The sequence below is a fragment of the Macrobrachium nipponense genome, chromosome 28, assembly GCF_015104395.2.
Source record: "Macrobrachium nipponense isolate FS-2020 chromosome 28, ASM1510439v2, whole genome shotgun sequence".
Taxonomy (NCBI): Eukaryota; Metazoa; Arthropoda; class Malacostraca; order Decapoda; family Palaemonidae; genus Macrobrachium; species Macrobrachium nipponense.
This window is the reverse complement of record NC_087217.1, coordinates 26,461,572-26,481,976: the sequence shown is the minus strand read 5'-3', so window position 1 is coordinate 26,481,976 and position 20,405 is coordinate 26,461,572. Positions and strand designations below refer to the sequence as shown.

The following is a 20,405-nucleotide window of genomic DNA, read 5'->3' as shown; positions in this document are numbered from 1 at the left end:
GGCGAAGGCTGAGAGAGCTTAAGGCACCGCCCTTTTCAGTTGGAGAGAGAGAGAGAAAATTTTCAAGTGCTTCTTCAACAGCGTCAGTCACTTCCTGTGGGTCTTATAACACCGAAATACCGTGGTTGGTTCAATGCGTTTATTATACCTAGAGAGAGAGAGAGAAGAGAGAGAGGGAGGTTTTTCAAGTATTTCTTCAACAGCGTCATTCAATTTCTGTGGTTCAGTGTGTTTCTTCTTCACGTTAATAATCATTTAAAAGTACTTGGAGAGAGAGAGAGAGAGAGAGAGAGAGAGAAGAGAGAGAGAGGAGAGAGAGAGAGAGAGGACAATTTTATTTAAAACAGGTTTGTCGTGTCAGGAATTCCAAGTTCAATGTCAGGGCGAGACACACACACACAAGGACGTCACATCGATGCCCATATTTAAGAAAAGAGAAACAGTGTTTCTCCCTCTCTCTCTCTCTCTCTCTCTCTCTCTCTCTCTCTTGTGCTTACGTTAATCTAAGCATTGTATTATGTACCTTGATTGTAGTTATTAATGTGGGTCGCAACTAAGGGCGTAGAGAGAGAGAGAGAGAGAGAGAGAGAGAGAGAGAGAGAGAGAGAGAGAGAGAGAGAGAAGACGGTATAATATGTAAACCATCACTGGGGTATTTCTTAAACAATGATCATTGAAAATTTAAAATATTTTTTAAAGTACATTTTTAAACTGTTTGTCAGTTCATATATGCAGTTTGCTATTCTGAATTTGTTAAATAAATTATAGCGCATTTTCAGTGTCAGATTCAGATACTGTTGAATTAAATCCTTAAAATTGTGTAAAAACTTAAGCAAAGAATTTGTTTTAGAATAACTATGGTATTTTTACAGAGCCAAAGAGACTTTGTTCTTGTATGTAAGGGCATTTTTATACGAATAATTCTAAGGCCATGTTATAAACTAAAACAAAAATTATTTTAATTAACTAGAAAAGACTATTGTACAAAAACTAAATCAAGTTTCTACAAAGAATTTGTCGTAGTAAATTCCAATTGCTTATGAATTCCAAGCAAAGCGCTTTAACACTACATTAGTAAAGTGTTTTATTATGAAACATCAGATATGCTCGTAATCACTATGACAGAGTTGGGTTAAATTAAATGCATAAGTGTTTATGATCTATCCGTAAAACGTTGAAGGAAATAGGAAAACCTTTATATAATAATAATAATATAATAATAATCTGTTGTTCCTCTTACCACTTCGTAATATCTCATGAACAACTTGAATCCTGTAAATCTCTCTCTCTCTCTCTCTCTCTCTCTCTCTCTCTCTCTCTCTGCTTTAGCTACGTACGTGTCAATACACCTGTACCCGTATAGGAATTGTAAACTAATGGAATATAATATTCTCTCTCTCTCCTCTCTCTCTCTCTCTCTCTCTCTCTCTCTGCTTTAGCTATGTACGTGTCAATATATCTGTACCCGTATAGGAATTATAAATGCTATAATATTTCTCTCTCTCTCTCTCTCTCTCTCTCTCTCTCTCTCTCTCTCTCTCTCTCTCTCTCTCTCTCTCTCTACCGCTACTCCTAAATGAATTGCAAAACCAATAGAAAACTCTCTCTCTCTCTCTCTCCTCTCTCTCTCTCATAAACAAAGCCACGCAGAACTAATGACGGCATCAAAAACTTTCTCTTCAGAGTGTGAAAGAGCGAGTCCATTCTGTATGGTATTGTTTACACAGCCAATGAGCTCTCTCAGGAAGTTTGCGGATGACAGCTGCGAGCCACAGCCAGCTGTCACAGCTGTCACAGCTGGTTCAGTTTCCATAGGCGGGTTATGCCTGCAGGAAAGTTTCGTTCTCAGTTTTAACTGTATAGTTAAATTCGTGAACGTAATTTATTAGTAATGTCCAGTATTTGTATTAAGGGAAGTCATGTGCTAGAAGTCATGTTATAAAATTCAGTGTCTCTCTCTCTCTCTCTCTCTCTCTCTCTCTCTCTCGCCAAGCGCACACTCTAACCCATATAATATCTATATATATATATATATATATATATATATATATATATATATTATATATATGGGTTGATAGATAGATAGATAGATAGGTGTGACACTGTTTAATATGATGAGATTTTGCTCACACGGGAATTCAGATGAAATCATAATGCTAATCTTTAGTGTATGTCTGAGTGTTTGTTTCTTTGTGTGTGTGTGTGTTTGTGTGTTTGAGTGAGTTTGTTTACTGAAAAATTGAACGTTCGAACAAATTATAAACTTATGAGTGTGAGAGAAGGAATTCGGACAAGCAGCATAAGTGACGAGATTTGGACTGTACAAAAATATCTGGATTCATATTTCTTCTCTATTTTACAATCATGTTTTCGTTCATTCTTAAAAATATCTGCCATGAATATTATGACTCTTTCAAAGTATATTTAGGATAATACAATAATACAGTAGAGCAGGTGATAGCAGACTCATATAAAACTATTTTTGACCCGTCCACAGCAATTATAAAGGCAGTTTAACTACATTAAAGTTTACAGAATTATTGATTAATGTTTCTAGTGGATATTTTACATCAGTAGTCATGCGATGCGCAATCATATTATAATATATTATATATATATATATATATATATATTATATATATATATATATATCTATAATAGTTAACATATATATATATATATATATGAATAACTTGATCACGAAGTATATAAAACGTGATGCTATGTATAAATAAAGGTTTTTTTGCCACGAAGGAAAAAAATGAAAAAGCGAGTTAGCCGAGTACTTTCGGTCCTATTCGGACCCTTTACTGAGGGTCCGAATAGGACCGAAAGTACTCGGCTAACTCGCTTTTTCATTTTTTTCCTTCGTGGCAAAAAAAACTTTATATATATATATCTATATATATATATAGATATATAATATATATATATATATATATAACATAATTACATTATATATATATATATATATTAAAAATTATATATATATATATATACATACACACATAAACACCGGAAAACCAAATCGGATACATAAATAAAACCCTAAGCGGAGAAAGACAATCAAAATCACTTCCTACTTTTCGGTCAGTAACGAAAGGAGTCGGTCTGTCTGTCCACTGCACCTTCCGCAGGCATTGGGTCAACGCTCGTCGCAACTTTCTTTCGCCTTTTCGCCCACGAAAGGAGTATAGTACTTTCTTCGACATGCGCACTGACACCGCCGTGACGAAATACCCAAGACATCAGAGGACAATTTCCCCGCATAGAAAGCTCAGATCGACGCAGAAAAACCCTCTTAAAAACCCTCTTTTTCTCCCTCCCTCCCCCGAAGCGAAAGGAAAGGCGCATACACACACACACACGCACACACATACACACTCGCACACACACACAAGAGGCCAAGCCCATGGTGAGCCAAGCGATGACATTCCTTTCTAAAACCAGCGAATATTTCCGTACTAATATCGCCTCGAACGAGCGGAAGACGCTGGACAACACTTACCTCTTGACTAAAGGAGATCGTGGAGACATATACTTTGATGACCATGTTTGTGCTTTCACGAGGAAATCGCTTAAAAAAAAAAGGAGGGGGACTGAAACAAAAATCACAGAGAGCGGCACTACGAGTCCTCCACACCACACCACTTCACTGTACGGTGGCCACTGGCAGACTGGCGTAAGGGCGCTCTTGCTCCTATCCTGACTGAGCCTTCTAGAGTTACCACAGGAACCTGCCACCAGAAATAAACTCTGGCAGCATCCGAGCACTCACACACACAGAAAGAGAGGCAGAGAGAGAGAGAGAGAGTTTGGACCTTATGTGGATTTTTTCAAAGTCTGCTCCTGTGTTTTTTGCATTCCCTGTCATTGCATTCACAGCCTAAGAAGTTTCGTCTTTGTAGAGCGAGGTGACGATCTCGGTATGACAGCATAACAGAGGGAGAGCGATAATCCCGCAGTGGCACCCTCTTTTTTGACCAGTGCGCGGCTCTGCGCAAGCGCAAGACAGCGCCGCCACCTTCTACTGTACAATTTGCGCTTCCAGAAGTCTTCGCTGAAGTGCGAATTAATTTGAAAGATGAAGACGATTCGATTTTGGGCAAAGCTTATACAGCCTTAAAATAATTAATGAATCTGTAGATTAAAACGAAATTGACTGATATAGTTTAATATTGTCATATATACTCATGCACACACGCTAACTATATATATTATATATATATATATATATATAGTATATATATATATAATATATATATATATATATATAATATCACCTGTGAATGTAAATTATACACTCCTCACATATATCTGCATACATATACATTCATATTCATACTTTCATTGCATTCATGAATAAAAACTACACGTCTGCATTACGTATATGTGTCGTCCATAGATATCATGCCTAAAAGGAGACTGAAATTGTTTATAGTTGATAGAAAAGAGAAGTGCATCAAAATACTGACAGATTAGGTAGATAGATAAACAGATGGTGATAGCTTCCGCAACCACCTGTCTATTGATTAGTGTTCCGTCAAAAATGAAAGCTTTTGGCAGTTTTTTTTTAAATAGATATTGCCTCGTTTCCCTTATGATACTAAATTAAACGGTGCAGGGAATGTCGTTATGGTGTCAGTAAATAAGCTGAGATTATGGCACTATAGTAAGTTAATATGTTGAGATTATAGCACTATAGTGAGTAAACGAGTTGATATTTTGGCACTACAGTGAGGCTAAATGATTTGATGTTATAGCACTGTAGTGAGTAAATGAGTTGATGTTATAGTACTATAGTAAGTTAATGAGTTGAGATTATAGCACTGTAGTGATTAAATAAGTTGATGTTATAGCACTATGGTAAGGTAATGAGTTGATGTTATAGCACTATAGTGAGTAAATTAGTTAATATGGCTCTATAGTTAGTAAACGACTTGATATTTTGGCACTACAGTGAGTATGCTTAATGAGTTGATGTTATAACACTATAGTAAGTTAATGAGTTGAGATTATGGCACTATAGTGAGTTAATGAGTTGATATGGCACTATAGTGAATGAACTAGTTGATATTTTAACACTATAGTGAGTAGGCTAAATGAGTTGAAATTATAGCACTGTAGTGAGTAAATTAATTAATGTTATAGCACTATAGTGAGTTAATGAGTTGATATACCACTACAGTGAGTAAATGAGTTAATATTATAGCACTATATTTGTAAATTAGTTGAATAATATAGCACTTTAGTGATAAATGAGCTGATATTAAGGCACTGTATTAGTAAGTGAGTTGATATTATAGTGCTATAGTGGGTAAATGAATTGAGATTACAGTACTATTGTGAATAAATTAGTTGATATTATAGCTGTAGTGAGTACATGCGTTGAGATTATAGCTCCATAATGAGTGCAACCAATGTCATAGATAAGGATTTTTGTCTAGATATGTGAAAGTAATGCATTCAGTGGGTGGATGAGTCATCATAATTTCCATTATTTCAGAGATTAACCCTTGATAGCCGTTTCTGAATAGAGAGGGAATTCATTAGAGTAAGATTTTCGCTCCCCATTAGATTTCGGAAAGAGAAATGGTTATCGTACGTGTTAGTCATGATATGTTCAACATATGCCAGTAGAGTAATGCCAGTTAAGGAAACTAATACGTTCAGAGAGAGAGAGAGAGAGAGAGAGAGAGAGAGAGAGAGAGAGAGAGAGAGAAGAGAGAGAGGACGTAGGATCTTAGAATTAATGATGTTGGACTTTCAGAGATACATAATACGTTAAAAAAATTATATATTTGCTAAAAGTAACATTATACTCAGATTGGAAGTTCGTGAACTGTTGGCAAAATACATTAGCCTCAGCAATTACGTGATTACATACATACATACATACATACATACATACATACATACATACATACATACATACATACATACATACATACATGGTTAATGAATATTTGATAAAGCATCCATGATGTGGTATTCATTTTTACTTCCAAATGAGTAGTCGGGTATCTGCATATACCAAGAGTTACAGCCACTCTTCCAAGATAAATAAAGTGAGAAAAAGAGAAAGCAAATATAGAAATAATATAAGAAATGAGATTTAGAGATGGCTGAGGAAAATGTTGACTGGCAGCTGACGAAGAGAATGAAAGCAATGATAGCAACTCAATCATCGAATGATATATCTTTGGGAAACCGATTTACTGGACTGATTCTGACACTTTCACTTCTGCAGAAGAAATCATGCGAGAAGATTGTGTAGACCCATTGTGAGGTGTCACACGGGCATGTTTCCTTGAAGTTTCAAGCTTCTGACTGCCAGGTTTGAGCACCTAGTGGCCAAAACTGGTGACGAAATGGAATTTCGTGTGTTCGTGCATATGCGAAGCTACCTGGACAAGCAGGGAAGATTTCCATTTGCCACAGTTTTAGCTCCTTTTTGTCACATAGATTCGTGACCGCATGACCTTTGTGTCTTCTTGTGATGGCTTCAATGGCAAGAGCTGGAATCACATTTCCAGGTTCACTGGAAATGAAGCTCCTCGGATACCACGAATATTAAGAATAAAAATACTGTTAGAATCTAAAACACGAACATGCCAGACAAACTAATTCTGCCTCCTAAAATAACACATCAAACCCTTTCTTGACTGTCTATCTCCAGCTTCCAATTAAGTTACTTTCTACTGCAGAAAAACTTTTTACTAAAAAAAAAAAAAAAAAAACTTTATGAGAAAGGATTGTGGACCAAATTATATTTTTAGAAACCTATAAAACTACCGTTTGATTTCCCGTCTTTAGTACTACAATTAAACTTGCTTTCTACTGTGGAAATCTGGGGAAAAAAGTTTTCCACGTCTCTCGTGTTTCTGAAAATGTCTTGATCAGCTGAGTCAGTGACGTCACTTTCCAGCCCAGATGACTTACGATTTCCAGAGATGATGTTCCAGTACAAATTTATATTTAGTTGTTTTCTCTCCCTGCAAACGGCGTTGTAAGTGGTTCGTGCGTTTGTTCATTTGCTGTTTTTTAAACGTGTCCAAGGACGAGTGTCAATACTATTGTATTATTATCACCTGGCCCATTATGATTTGCCAAATCAGCGAATGAGATCATATGCCTTATAAAAAAAATTTCATACTATTAATTTTTACGATTTGCTCTCTGAAGTACTACTCATCAGGATAGGCATTGTCTGTATTTCATGATTTTTAAGAATTAATATTACCTTCAAATCATCACAAACCCATATGACTATCAGCGTTAAAAGCAGATCTTAAGAGAATATGCAATCTTTTAATCATTTTGCATGGAACCACTTTTTTTTAAATGTCAGCGTTTAATGGATTTGCAAACATCAATTCTTACTCACCTGATGCCTCTTTAATAAACTAAGAAAAATAAAAAACTACTTTCATTCACGTTGTTCTCGTGTAGTGAAATTCGATCGAAAGACTTTCGTCCAAATGGTTATCCTTAAGAAAATTTTCAAAGGCCTACTCTTATTCACATTACCCACCTTTCATTCATAATGTTAACTTTAAGTTATTTTTCACAAAAAGTAACTGTTCAGTTAGTTTATATAGATCATTACTTGTTTTATATAAAATCACTCTCACTTATATGGTTATCCTTCAAGGAATGTTCATTAAATTCCCCAATTTAAACGGGCGTTCTTTAATGAATTAACATAGTCATTCTCATGTTCAGTTCTTAAATATATATATATATATTATATAATATATATAGAATATATATATATATATATATATATATATATATATATATATATATTGTCTGTCAAATTGATTTAGTGATGTTTGACCTCTGTCGGAACTATTGAATTAATGAAGCTGAAACTTCATAACATGGTTATTAGTTTGTGATTGATGTAATCTTCACAAAAGTGGTAGACTTTGTGAATTTTTAGGGAGGAGCAGTGAATAATAATAATAAAAAAATGTAGTAAAGTAGCGCGAGGCGGGGGCAAATATCGTCGTCAGCCGGCTCTGAAGATGTAGGTAAATGTCTCTTGTTGAATTCATTCACTATATAATAGCATTTCTAAGATAAGTATTTTTTTTACCATTAATCTGACCGAATATGTCAAGTCACTATGATGGCTGTGTCAAGAGAATTCTGTGCAAGAGCTTCACAGACGATGAAGTTGTGTTGCACTTGAAAGATCGTAGTGACAACAACTTCCATGCAATGTTGTATAAAATTTTTTTTTACGAGAAATCCAGCGTACGCGAACGACAACTCACAAATAAATTTTACAGCGCTGGGAAAGAAAATCAACGGTCAGACAGGACATCACCGAAATGCGACAGAAAATGTAAAAGGAAATAGTATGCCCTTTTTATAATCGATTTTAGTTGCATGTCATACCGTAAAGAAGGTAGCCGCCATCATCCCCCATGTCGCCGTGCAAATTGTAAACAAACAAGTTGTGTTGCAGCCCTTGTGTTGGTGGTGCAATATTTACGAACCGGGCCCCGGAAGCCTATGTGTTGAGGTCTTCCTTTTCGTTTTAAGTCTCAATTAACATCGGGCTCGCCATGTCTCTGAGGGCACAAGCTCTTAGTATGCTAGATACAGTGCTGAGGGTCCCTCCTCTTTTCATCATGGACGAAGTCCTTAAGAGCTGCTTCGGGTTGTCACGCGTCATGAGGACCAGGTTTGTGTCGGTCATATTGATTTAAGATGTCTTAGAAGTAATTAAAAGTAACAATAGAGTCATTTTATTCAAACTCAATACCTTATGCTATGAGGTTAGGCCTTGGATACCTACCTAAATTCGTTTCTCGCCAACGCTGAAACAGAATAGGGAAATCTGAAGGTTACTACCGCGGCCGTGATCCTGCCAGTCGCCGACCAGAGTATGTACCTTCCTTTTGTTTATATTTAATCTTAGCACATGTCTTTTGGGGTAGTGTGCAAAACGACCAGATCCCGCTCTAACACTAGCTACCTCTGAACAGAAGTTTAGTCCACGCTTCTGATGTTTAGTGTTACTTGTTTTGGGGGGGTGGTCCAGGCCCCAGGGCACACTACCCTAAGTGATATTAGGAAAGTAAGGTCTGGTTAGGTCAGGACACAGAATTCTTGGAAAGGTCAGCTTTGTTTTCGTCTGCTGAAACTGCTCGTCGTTCTTCATTCTCCCCGTCTTTTGTTTGTGTATGTTGCTTACTGTCTTTTCTTTCCATCAGCCTTTTTATATTCATCGCCAAGTGATTTGTACTTAACACAGCACCCATTTTGCACTTTCAGGGGTAGTTACTGAACTAGAGGGTGGGCAGTTGTCTTCAGTTTTACCAAGAATAAGATGATGATAATTGTATGTATTTGATCATTTATGAGGACTGTGTCATAACCACAAAAATTTGTAAATAGAGACCTTTGTAACCAAAGGACTGCCTGTATACTTTGTAAACTTTTGAACAGGTGTCTTTGGGATTGATAGAACTAATGCAAGGTTCTAAAAGCAAGGAATAATGCAGGATTTAATGATAGGCTAATTCAGGCACAACAGATGGCAAAGCATGTGAGCCAGCTAGTACGCAAACATTTTTAGGAATTATATGCAAGAATACGATCCAAGCCAGTTAACTTGCTAATTAGGGTAAAGAACCACATGGCCTAGATCAACTCTTCGACGATCACAGCATGCCACCCTCCGAAAAAGTACTTATAGGGTAAAACATCACGGACGACCAACCCACATCATGCTGGACGGGTCTTATTCACTCGATATTTAATTGGTGAAACAAGAATACAATTACAACTCTAAGCGTACCATTCAAAAGATTGAAGTTTCATCAACATAATGTGATATATGGAAGCCCCATACGAACTAAAATAAGCATGTGACGCTCTTCGTAAAATATGTTTTCAAGGCAGTTTTGAAATCCAATATGGCGGCTACCGTGAGGATGGAAGGATCTGGTCAGTGATGGACACCATCTTTCCTAGCCTTCCCAGCACTCATTTGAACAATGTTAGCGTATATATCTAACGTTTATTGATCTTACTCAAGATTGCAGTTGTAATCAGCACAATAAAACAACATTTTGTTGCCTATATTAGTGAAAGTATGAAACTTGTTATTCCCAGGGTCATGGTTAGAACTGAATTCATTTTTACCTTGTAATCGGTGGTTTTTATCCTTACTGCCATCACAACTGAAACTTAACAGTGCTTATTTAATTGTTATTATACACATTTTGGTCTCAATTCACTCCACATTGCACTTTAAACAAGTTGCTGTTCCTGGTTCCTAAGCGCGCGCGCCACAAACACAGCTACGAACAGCAGACGACAACACTGCAAAGTTTTATTCCCTAAATTGTTTACTTTACTCATTATTTAGTTCAACTTTACTTTGTTATTTCAAAATGTTAATTTAATTCATGTCTATTATCCCTTTTTTGCAACCAAATTACCCCCGAAAAATTACAGATATTTCTAAAGTAGATACAATCCAATGTTTCTAACCTTTTCATACATCTGGCTGCTGAAAACCATAGAGGAACAGACTACGAAGTGGATTATGTTTTTTTTTTTTTTGCTAACACTTTTCATTGATTTAAGTCTATATTAGTATTTTGATTTTCTTTAATAACTGTATGCCAGAAGTAAATGTAACCTTTAATGTTTGCATGCTAAGAATGGCAAAATCATCGTTGCCACATTACTGGAGCTTCACACATACGCCGATGCATTATTATAAACTGTTTCCATGGATTCTAGTTGTCATAGTATATAATGCAATAATGATAAAATTGCTTTAATATTTATGTATATATACGTACTTCCAATACATAGCCTAATTTCACCAATTTCCACGTTTTGTGTAAGTCTTATACCCAGTTTGGAGGGTGAACACACCAATTGGCAACAGAGAGAGAGAGAGAAAGAGAGAAAGGAAGGTGAAGGAAGGAAGGACAGGGGTGGCGGTGGAGGTGGGGGGAGAGGGTAGGTGGAGCTTTTTACACATGTTCGGATCCATTTTTGAATAATGGAGTTTTTGTCTCTTGGTACAAGGACAAGTGTCGTTATTCTTTACGATTAGTGATTCATGATACCCTTATAAATTACGGCACTGGGTGTAATGCACTATATATAGCAAAATCTCGTTCTGATAAGAGTGTTCGTTACAGAAATATTGCCCAAAAACTTGCTTGCACTGTCTCTGAAACCCATAGTAGGTATGCTGCTTAGTTGTCAATCAAGTTTTTTGTAATTAAGTATTTTTTACAAGCTAGCTATTGAATAAATTTGTATTTTTCTCAATCAAAACATATGCCCCTCAATGCTAACTTTCCTCATTGCAAATTTGGCCCCATAATTTCTTATGGTGCAAAAACAGACGGGCCCAGGGACCGAAAACGATTGCGTCACACTACGGCGATAATCCGGCAGTAAAACATCTTCATATATCCAAAAAGTAAATAATAAAGATGTATATGTGCAATACGATTATAATAATTACATGAATAGCTGATAACAATCTGCATGAATAACTGGTAAACTGTTCTGCAAGAAAGTTGAGTATAGCAATTATTTACAATAGGTACGAAAGTTAAGATGTCGTGACGTCATAATACAGGACTTAAAAGAACGTTCTAATTCCGAAAAATAATTACTTTAATTTGAGTCAGAATCGAGTTACTTTTTCAATAACAAATATTTTCAAATTAATCATCATAAATTTATATAAAATATTGATGTTTTACTATTTATTTAAAAAATTATCGAAGTGCACGCTTCGTCGTTGTCTTCTACCAAAACAGTTGTTTACTCAAAAACGTCCTGGTAAGGGACCGTGTTCCGATTGTTTTGATGAAAGTGTCCAGCATCCGTGGGTACAAGTGGTGTGCGGATTTATCACAGGAAATGGGAAGTTTGTTGACACAAGCGACTCCGTAAAGATTGAGATGGCGTCAATCTTCTAAAATATTGAAGCGTAAGTAAAAATTTCGAAAGCTTTTTGGTGAGATTTCCACTGCCGTGGAGACCCTTTTCACTACCCTCTGTTTAAATCTTACAATTTGGCCTCAATTTCTAACTTTGGAGAAAATACTCACTTCGAAAGAAGAGTAGAGGTCTTTAGCTCCGTTTCTCACCAACAACATGTCGTGACTGATGCCCATCTCCGGTGTCAGGACGTGTTATAATGTACTTTTTCGGAGGGTGGCATGCATTGATAGTCGTTGGCCTGCTGCAGGCCATGCGGTGTTTTACCCTAACACGTCCTGACACCAGAGATGGGCATCAGTCGCGACTTCTTGTTGATGAGAGACGGAGCTAAATACCTCTACTCTCCTTTCGAAGTAAGTATTTTCTCCAAAGTTAGAAATTAAGGCCAAATTTAAAGCATTAAACAGAGGGTAGTGAAAAGGGTGTCCAACGCAGTGCAAATCTCACCAAAACGCTTTTAAAATTTTTACTTACACTTAAATATTTTAGAAGATTGACGCCATCTCGATGTTTACAGAGTCGCTTGTGTCAACAAACTTCCCATTTCCTGCGATAAATCCGCACACCACTTGTACCCACAGACGGTGGGGCACTTTCATCACAACAATCAGAGCACGGTCCCTTACCACAATGTTTTTAAGGAAACTACTGTTTTGGTAGAAGAAGATGACGAAGCGTGCACTAAGATAATTATTTAAATAAATAGTAAAACATCAATTTTGTTCATGAAACTTACCTTTCAGATATATATATATCTGTATTTTTCCGAATCCGACAGAAATTTAAACACTTACGACACACGCAGTGGGAGTCAGGTGGTTAGTACCCATTGGTATCAGGAACCATTCCCATTTTCTATTCATAATTTTTCTGTCGCCGGTGCTGTAAACAATGTTTGCAGCACCTCCGTCCAGATTTTGGAAACTTACTGGCTACTTGAGTATCCCTTTTGGTTTTTTTTTGGTATCTGAATTGGATCGGTGGCTTGGCACACGTTGACTTTGGATTGATTTGATTTTGGTATTGATTTTTCTTTGATCAAGATGTCAGGGTCTAGTTCAGCTAGCGCTAGATTTTGTTCTATGTCTGAATGTAGAGGTAGGCTACTGAAAGCTTCAGTAGACCCACATACTGTTTGTAAGGTTTGCAGGGGGAATGAATGTACGTTTGAAAGTCGTTGTAAGGAGTGTGTAAGATTAACAGATTCTGAGTGGAAGGCGTATGAAACCTATCTTAAGAAACTTGAGCGAGATAGGTTAAGGAGGTCTTCCTCCAGGAGTGTTTCGGGTAGGCAAGATTTTAATGATTCTCCTGCTAACCCTCCTTCTGTAGTTTATGCTCCTACCCCTGTATTGTTGCCTCCGGGCCCTGAAGCAGTGTCTGTAGAAGGTAATACTTTATCTTTAATTCTTGAATCGATTCGTAACTTAGAATCAAAAGTGTTAGCTCTGGAGAGCAAAAAGGGAAGAAAAGTGCAGTGAAAGTGCCCCTTGTGTAGTGGAGGGTGCGTCAGTTCGGCCTCATTCCGCCTCTAGACCTAGACCTCTGCTTGACTCCCAGGTTACGGGTAGAGAGCATGTCGAAAGTCGAAGGAGGGTTACGAGGAACCCCCACCGATCTGACGTGCCTTCGGCAGCTTCTGACGAACCTACCCAGACTGCCACGTCTTCTCAAGGAGTGCTTTTCCTCTTCGGAAGCTTCCTCCCCGCGCAAGGGGTGGAGCTCTCATACAATCACATCCGCTGAAAAGGACGGCTCGTGTTCGGGACGCTTCACGTCCAAGTTGTTCTCCGGAACTTTGCTCTTCGCCTGATAGTGCGTTTGCTGCTTTTCCTCCGCAGAAGAAGCGTAAGGATTCTTCGGAGGCGGAGTCTTTCCTAGATGATTCTTTCGAGCGCCGCAGTCGCTCTAAGGTGCGTGAAGTGGCGGTTCCTGGGAGTAGGAAGAAGGCGTCCCCTCGCCACTCTCCTGCTCACAGGATCAGCCCCTCCCCAGAAAAGGAGGCTTCACCTACAAGCAAGATTCTCCAGTCGCTGCAGCAGCAACTTCAAGAGGTAATTTCTTCTAGAGAGACTTTCCCACGTCGCCGTAGGAAGGACGACAATCTTCCTGTGAAGAGGTCGAGGCGTTCTCCCTCTCCCTCTCCTCGCTCGTCTCTCTCTCCGTTTGACTCTCCCTCTAGAGTTCGTTCTGCTCCCCAGCGGCTCTCTAGAGGAGGTGAGAAATTCGTTTCTCGCTCTCGAGAAGTAGTTGTATCCGCTACTACGAAACCTGTAGATAGGAAGCGCGTTTCTTTAGATGCCGAGCGCGCTTCGGTGAAAGTCAAGCGCGCTTCAGTGGACGCCGAGCGTGCTTCGGTGCAAGTTAAGAGCGCGCCAGTGGACGCCAGGTGTGCACCTGTAGCTGTCGAGCGCGCTTCAGTCGGCGCCAGAAGATTGGCATCGGACGCCAAGCGCGCGCCTACGGACGTCAGTTTTCCACCACCGCAAGCGCAAGTGGAAGCGGGAACTCTTCCTGTTCGCCGCTCTTTCTCTTTTGAGAAAGCTCGTGACTCTTCCTTACTTCCTCCGACTTCTCCAGTGTCTGAAGAGGAAATTAGTGACGCTTTCGTCGAAGTGGACGAAGAACAGCAGTTGGCTCCAGTCTCGACAGACTACAAGGTCTTAACTTGTCTTCTACAATCAGTCTTTGCAGACACTTTTCAGCCTGAAGCTCAGCGTACTCCTCCTTCTCAGTTTTCGTCATCCAAAGCTGCTAAGATCTCGGGCTTTGTGAAAATGAAGAAGTCGCTTTCTACGAAACAAGCTTTTCGCAAGGTCCACGATTGGATGGAAAAGAGGAAAGCTTCAGGCAAGACTTCTTCGCTTTACCGCCTTCAAGACTTTGTGGCAAAGCTGGTATGTGGTACGAGACGGGAGAAAACGTCGGAGTTAAGCTTCCAGCCTCGGCTCAAGGAGACTTTGGAAGTATTGTGGATGCTGCCAGAAGATCTTTTCTGTCTTCTTCGAAAGTCTCTTGGATGCATAGTGAGTTAGATTTTCACCTTAAAGGCCTCTTCAAGACACTAGAGGTCTTTAATTTTCTTGACTGGTGCCTAGGAGTTTTGGATGCCAGGTCCAGGAGTTCTGATTCCATCAGTCTGGGGGAGCTGTCCAGTGTATTGTCTTGCATGGACAAGGCCGTCAGGGATGGTTCTGAGGAGTTGGCTGCTCATTTCAGCACGGGACTGCTTAAGAAGAGAGCACTCTTTTGCAATTTTACCGCTAAATCGGTCTCGTCAGCGCAAAAAGCGGATCTACTTTTCGCTCCTTTCTCAGACCATCTCTTCCCCCAGTCTATGGTAAAGGACATAGCCGCCAGTCTCCAGGAGAAAGCAACCCAAGACCTTCTGGCGCAGTCTTCAAGGAAACCTACAGCTACTTCGTCTTCTGGGTCCTCTGCTGTGAAGAAATCGAAGCCCTTTCGATCTGCTTCTTCCTCGAAGCCAGCCCCTCGAGGAAGAGGCTCTTTCAGCGGCAAGACCCCCGCTCCTTCTAAGAACAAGAAGTGAGAGGGAAGTCCTTCAGCCACCGGTAGGAGCCAGACTTCTACATTTCGCGAAAGCCTGGGAAGAGAGAGGTGCCGACGCTTGGTCTCTGGACATCGTCAAAAAGGGGTACAGAATTCGTTTCCTGAAGTTACTCCCGCTGTCTTCGACACCAAAGGATTTGTCTCCTTGGTATCAGGGAGAAAAATGGAAAGTGCTTCACAATCTACTAGATCAAATGATTGAGAAGCAAGCGGTGGAGCAGGTCTTCGACCTGAGTTCTCCAGGTTTTTACAACCGTCTGTTCCTAGTGCCGAAGCAGTCGGGGGTGGTGCCCCGTTCTGGATGTCAGCAGCCTAAACCGCTTCGTTACCAAGCAGAAGTTCAAGATGGAGACACCTCAATCTGTGCTAGCAGCCTTAAGACCCGGGGATTGGATGGTCTCATTAGACCCTCAGGACGCATACTTTCACGTCCCCATCCATCCCCGATCAAGGAAATACCTGCGGTTTGTCCTGAAAGGGAAAGTATTCCAGTTCAGGGCACTCTTGCTTCGGTCTCAGCACGGCGCCGATGGTGTTCACCGTTCTTATGAAGAACGTTGCGAGGTGGCTCCATCTTGCGAAGATAAGGATCTCTCTCTACCTAGACGACTGGCTTATTCGAGCCTCATTGCAAGACCGGTGTCTGGAGGACCTTCACACGACTTTGTCGTTAGCGAGGTCCCTGGGACTTCTGGTGAACCTCGAAAAGTCGCATCTGACTCCTTCTCAATTCTTAGTCTATCTGGGGATTCAGATGGACTCTGGCTTTTCGGGCTTTTCCGTCCCAGGGGCGACAACTTCAATGCCTGGACAAAGTGTCAGCCTTTCTAGGGAAAGAAACATGCTCGGTGAGGGAATGGATGAGTCTGCTGGGGACCATTTCCTCACTGGAGAAGTTTGTTTCTCTGGGAAGGTTGCACCTTCGACCACTTCAGTTCTTCCTCTCCAGCAATTGGACGTGCAAACAAGATCTAGAAGAGGTCTTGTTGTTGACGGAAGAAGTGAAAGAGCACCTAAAATGTGGTCGGATCCAAAGAAGCTTGCGGAAGGACTTTCGCTCAAGCTTCGGAACCCCGACCTAGTGTTGTTCTCCGACACGTCTTCCACGGGTTGGGGAGCAACACTGGGAGGGAGAGAAGTGTCAGGCACCTGGAGAGGGGAACAGGTGTCCTGGCACATAAATCTCAAAGAACTTTCAGCGATTTACCTTGCACTAAGGTTCTTTCAAGAGGAAGTCTCCAACAAAGTGGTTCAGATAAACTCAGACAACACCACAGCCCTGGCATACCTCAGGAAACAGGGGGGAACTCACTCTCCTTCTCTGTTCGCCATCGCGAAGGATGTCCTGATATGGGCGAAGTCGCAAGACGTCACGATCCTGACAAGATTCGTGTCAGGTGTAGAGAATGTGCGAGCGGACCTTCTCAGTCGGCAAAGGCAGCTTCTGCCGACGGAATGGACCCTTCATCAGGAGGTATGCCAGTCGTTATGGAAGCTGTGGGGACGTCCTCATGTGGACGTTTTCGCAACTTCCCGAACGAAGAGACTTCTGCTTTATTGCTCCCCAGTTCTGGACCCGGGAGCAGTGGCAGTCGACGCCCTACTGTGGAATTGGTCGGGACTAGATCCTCGGGGAAGTAATGAGGAAGTTGGCGGCATCAGAGGGAGCGAGGATGACCCTCATCGCCCCCTTCTGGCCAGTGGCCGACTGGTTCACGGAGGTGATGTCCTTCCTGGTAGACTTTCCAAGGACTCTGCCCCTAAGGAAAGATCTACTCAGACAGCCCCACTTCGAGAGGTACCACAAAAACCTCCCCGCTCTGAGTCTGACTGCGTTCAGACTATCAAGAAGTTGGCCAGAGCGAGGGGTTTTTCAAGACCTGTGGCTACGGCGATTGCCACCGCAAGGAGGCCCTCCTCAATCGCAGTATACCAATCAAAGTGGGCTGTCTTTAGAAGTTGGTGCAGAAAGAAGGGCATTTCCTCCACCTCAACCTCTGTGAGCCAGATAGCAGATTTCCTTCTTCACCTCAGGAAAGAAGTGAAACTAGCTGTTCCTACGATTAAAGGCTACAGAAGCGTGCTTTCTGTAGTCTTAGGGCATAGAGGACTCGACTTAGCGAATGACAGAGACATTCATGATCTCATTAGATCCTTTGAGACTGTGAAAGTTCTCCAACCGAAAGTACCATCGTGGAATTTAGACGTTGTACTTAAGTTCCTCATGACGAGTCATTGTTCCGATACGTAATACAAACCCTCGGTCCTTTAACAATAGGAAGGTAACTAGCGGCAGCTGGGACGGTCGTAAGCTTCGAACAAGGGGAGAACGGTAGTTAACTGCTTGTCCGATCGTGCGCGCGCCCTGCGCGCGACCCCGAGGTGAAGAATCACTTTTGCTTTCGGCCGCGGGTGTGAAGGACGTGTTCGTCATCGCTCTCTGCCCGCTTCATCGTCGTATGCTTTGTTTATATTGGGTTTTCTACTAATGGTTTGTTTGACTTGAAAATGAAACTGTAAGTACACTGTTTTCATTTTCATTACTTAATTATGAATCAACATGGAGCTATCGCCGTAGAGACGGCGATTTCCGCTCTTTTCATGAATTGAACCCTTGAATTGTGTCTCGGTGCCGAGGGCGGGCGCACTCGCGCGGAGTCATGTATTTTGGGCGAAAGTGTGTAATTGAAAGATGTAAGTACTCTTTTTCATTATATTTTTGCCCTGTGCGTTCGTTGCCGAGAGCTTGATTGCGCTCGGCAAGAGCCTCTTATTTTGTATGAATAGAATGCAATGAAAGTGGATTCGCAATGCAGTTTTCTTTTCTTTTCATGTTTCATTTATTAATTGCATCACATTTATTTTGGATCAATTTTCCGCTCTTACCCGGGAATTAATCCTTACGATTTATTGCTGTGAAAGTGAAAATAGCAAGTGCAGTATTGTTCATTTTCATATATATTTATGTTAGCATCATATTATTATGGATCAAGTTTTCCGCTCTACCGGGAATTGATTTTTTCCCCCTTTAAGTTCTATGAAGTGAATCGCAAGTGCAGTATTCTGTTTCATTTTCATATTACTTTTCACTGCTGTGTGGGGGTAGGGGGAAGCGAAGGTCTGCCAGGAAGTCGTCGAAAGCTCTCCCCGCGACTCCCTTGGTATCCTATTCTTCGTCTTCTTTCCTGCCCCCCCCGCTCAGCTTCCTCGTATTTTGTTTTTGGGGTCTTCCTTCCGTTCGGGGTGGGGCATGTCTCCCCCCCCCTTGCGTGAGGGAACCCCTCTTACTAATCTGTCTGTGCTACGCAGGTGCTACATCCGTGGGAGACGACCTTGACAGGTATGGGCCACTGCGGCTGCAGGGCGTGCCTAGCATCCACGATCTGCTGCAGCGTCTAGCGAGGTCTGGGGTGGTGACCTTGGAGTGGTCTCCACACTTACAACCTTCACGGCCGCTTATGCTGCTTCCCCCCGCTGGTCTACACTCCCCATGCTGTGTCGGTGACCGCCGTCTGCCGCTTCTAGGGCCGGTTCGCCGCCGTACCGAGGAGGGGTATGCCGCCGCCGCCATGTGTTTTTCTTCGTGTTGCCTGCCCCAGACTTCCGCTGTTCCAGCAGCTCGCCCTGGACCGCCGCCAGTACCACGCTGGCTGCCGATGATTCTACGAGGCGATGGCTGGGCCTGCGTACCTGTCGCTGATGTGGTTCCCGCTACTGGCTTGGCTGTCCCTTCTGTGTTTACCGCTGCCGCTGTTCCTGCCGCTCCTGAGCTGGTTGCTGTTCCTGTCGCTCCTGGTTCCTGCTCCCTGTCCATGCTGGTCCTGCCCATGGTGTGTCTTCCCCAGTCCCAGTCCTTCCGGCGGACAGGTGCAGTCGGGCCGTGTTGCTTCGGCAATAGGCCCGACTCCGGCTGGATGGAGGACCTGACGACTGTCCTGCGTGAGCTGATGAAGAAAGAGGAAGGTGTCCATCTTCGTCTTCGTCTGTTGCTGCCTCTTCCCCTTCGACTTCTAACCGGCCCATAAGCCGAAGAAGAAGAAGGCTGCCTCCCCCCCCTAAGAAGTCTCCTTCGGGAACTTCTAAGGGCCCGTCCCACCTCGGTGGGACGGGGGGTCCTTCTGCTGGTCCTCCTGCTCCTTCGGGAGCGGGTTCCCCCGTCTCCCATTCCGTAAGGAAGAGATAAACGGGGACCAGAGGAGTATCGGTTAGCTCTGGTACTTCCTCGCCTGGTGCTAGCGGCGATGCGCTACGCCAGGTTCCGGCTCGGTCTCTCGTTCGCGGGAGATCCCGAGTGTACGCTCTCCCTCGGGAGACCGTGCAGCCAAAGTTTCGGCGCCAGAGTTCGCTCGGCGCCAAGACCACGGCAACGGAGCAGAAGGCTGGCGAGAACCGCTCAGGTGACTCTCGCCAGGCCAGCGGCCGCTCTCGCAGCGACCAGCTGGTAACCAGGTTTTGTTTATTTCCCCCTAAGAAGACTCCTTCGGGAACTTCGAAGGGCGTCGTCACACTCCGGTGTGACGGGGGGGTTCTTCTGCTGGTCCTCCTGTTCCTTCGGGAAAAACGGGGCCCGTCCCCTCCCCCTTCTGAGAAGAAGAAGAAGGACGGGGACCAAAGGGTGTGCTGGCTACCGCTGGTACACCTCTGCCTGGTCTTGGCAGCTCTGCTGCTATCCAGGTACCGGCTCTCGTTCTCGTCCGCGAGAAAGTTCCGAGTGTACGATCTCCTTCGGGTGACCGTGCAGCCAAAGTTAAGAACGCCTGAGGTTTCGCTCAGCGTCATGACCGCGGCACGGAGCAGAAAGACTGTCGAGAGCCGCTGAGGTGACTCTCGCCAGGGCC

The 20,405-nt window shown here is 42.2% G+C and overlaps 2 protein-coding genes across 4 annotated transcripts in view; one reads left to right on the top strand and one right to left on the bottom strand.

Annotated features, from left to right (window-relative positions):
- LOC135201603 (SH3 domain-binding glutamic acid-rich protein homolog) overlaps positions 1 to 3,912 on the bottom strand; it is a 110,933-nt gene extending 107,021 nt beyond the window's left edge. For both annotated transcript variants that reach the window (XM_064230649.1, XM_064230651.1), the window contains exon 1: positions 3,509 to 3,912. In XM_064230649.1, the coding sequence (XP_064086719.1) occupies positions 3,509 to 3,553 (45 nt within the window). In that variant the 5' untranslated portion in view covers positions 3,554 to 3,912. The remainder of the gene's footprint in view (positions 1 to 3,508) is intronic.
- Positions 3,913 to 8,278: 4,366 nt separating this feature from the next.
- LOC135201599 (protein TRC8 homolog) overlaps positions 8,279 to 20,405 on the top strand; it is a 69,529-nt gene continuing 57,402 nt past the window's right edge. The window contains exon 1 of one of the 2 annotated variants that reach the window (XM_064230637.1): positions 8,279 to 8,695. In XM_064230637.1, the coding sequence (XP_064086707.1) occupies positions 8,577 to 8,695 (119 nt within the window). In that variant the 5' untranslated portion in view covers positions 8,279 to 8,576. The other variant, XM_064230638.1, reaches the window with a different exon arrangement.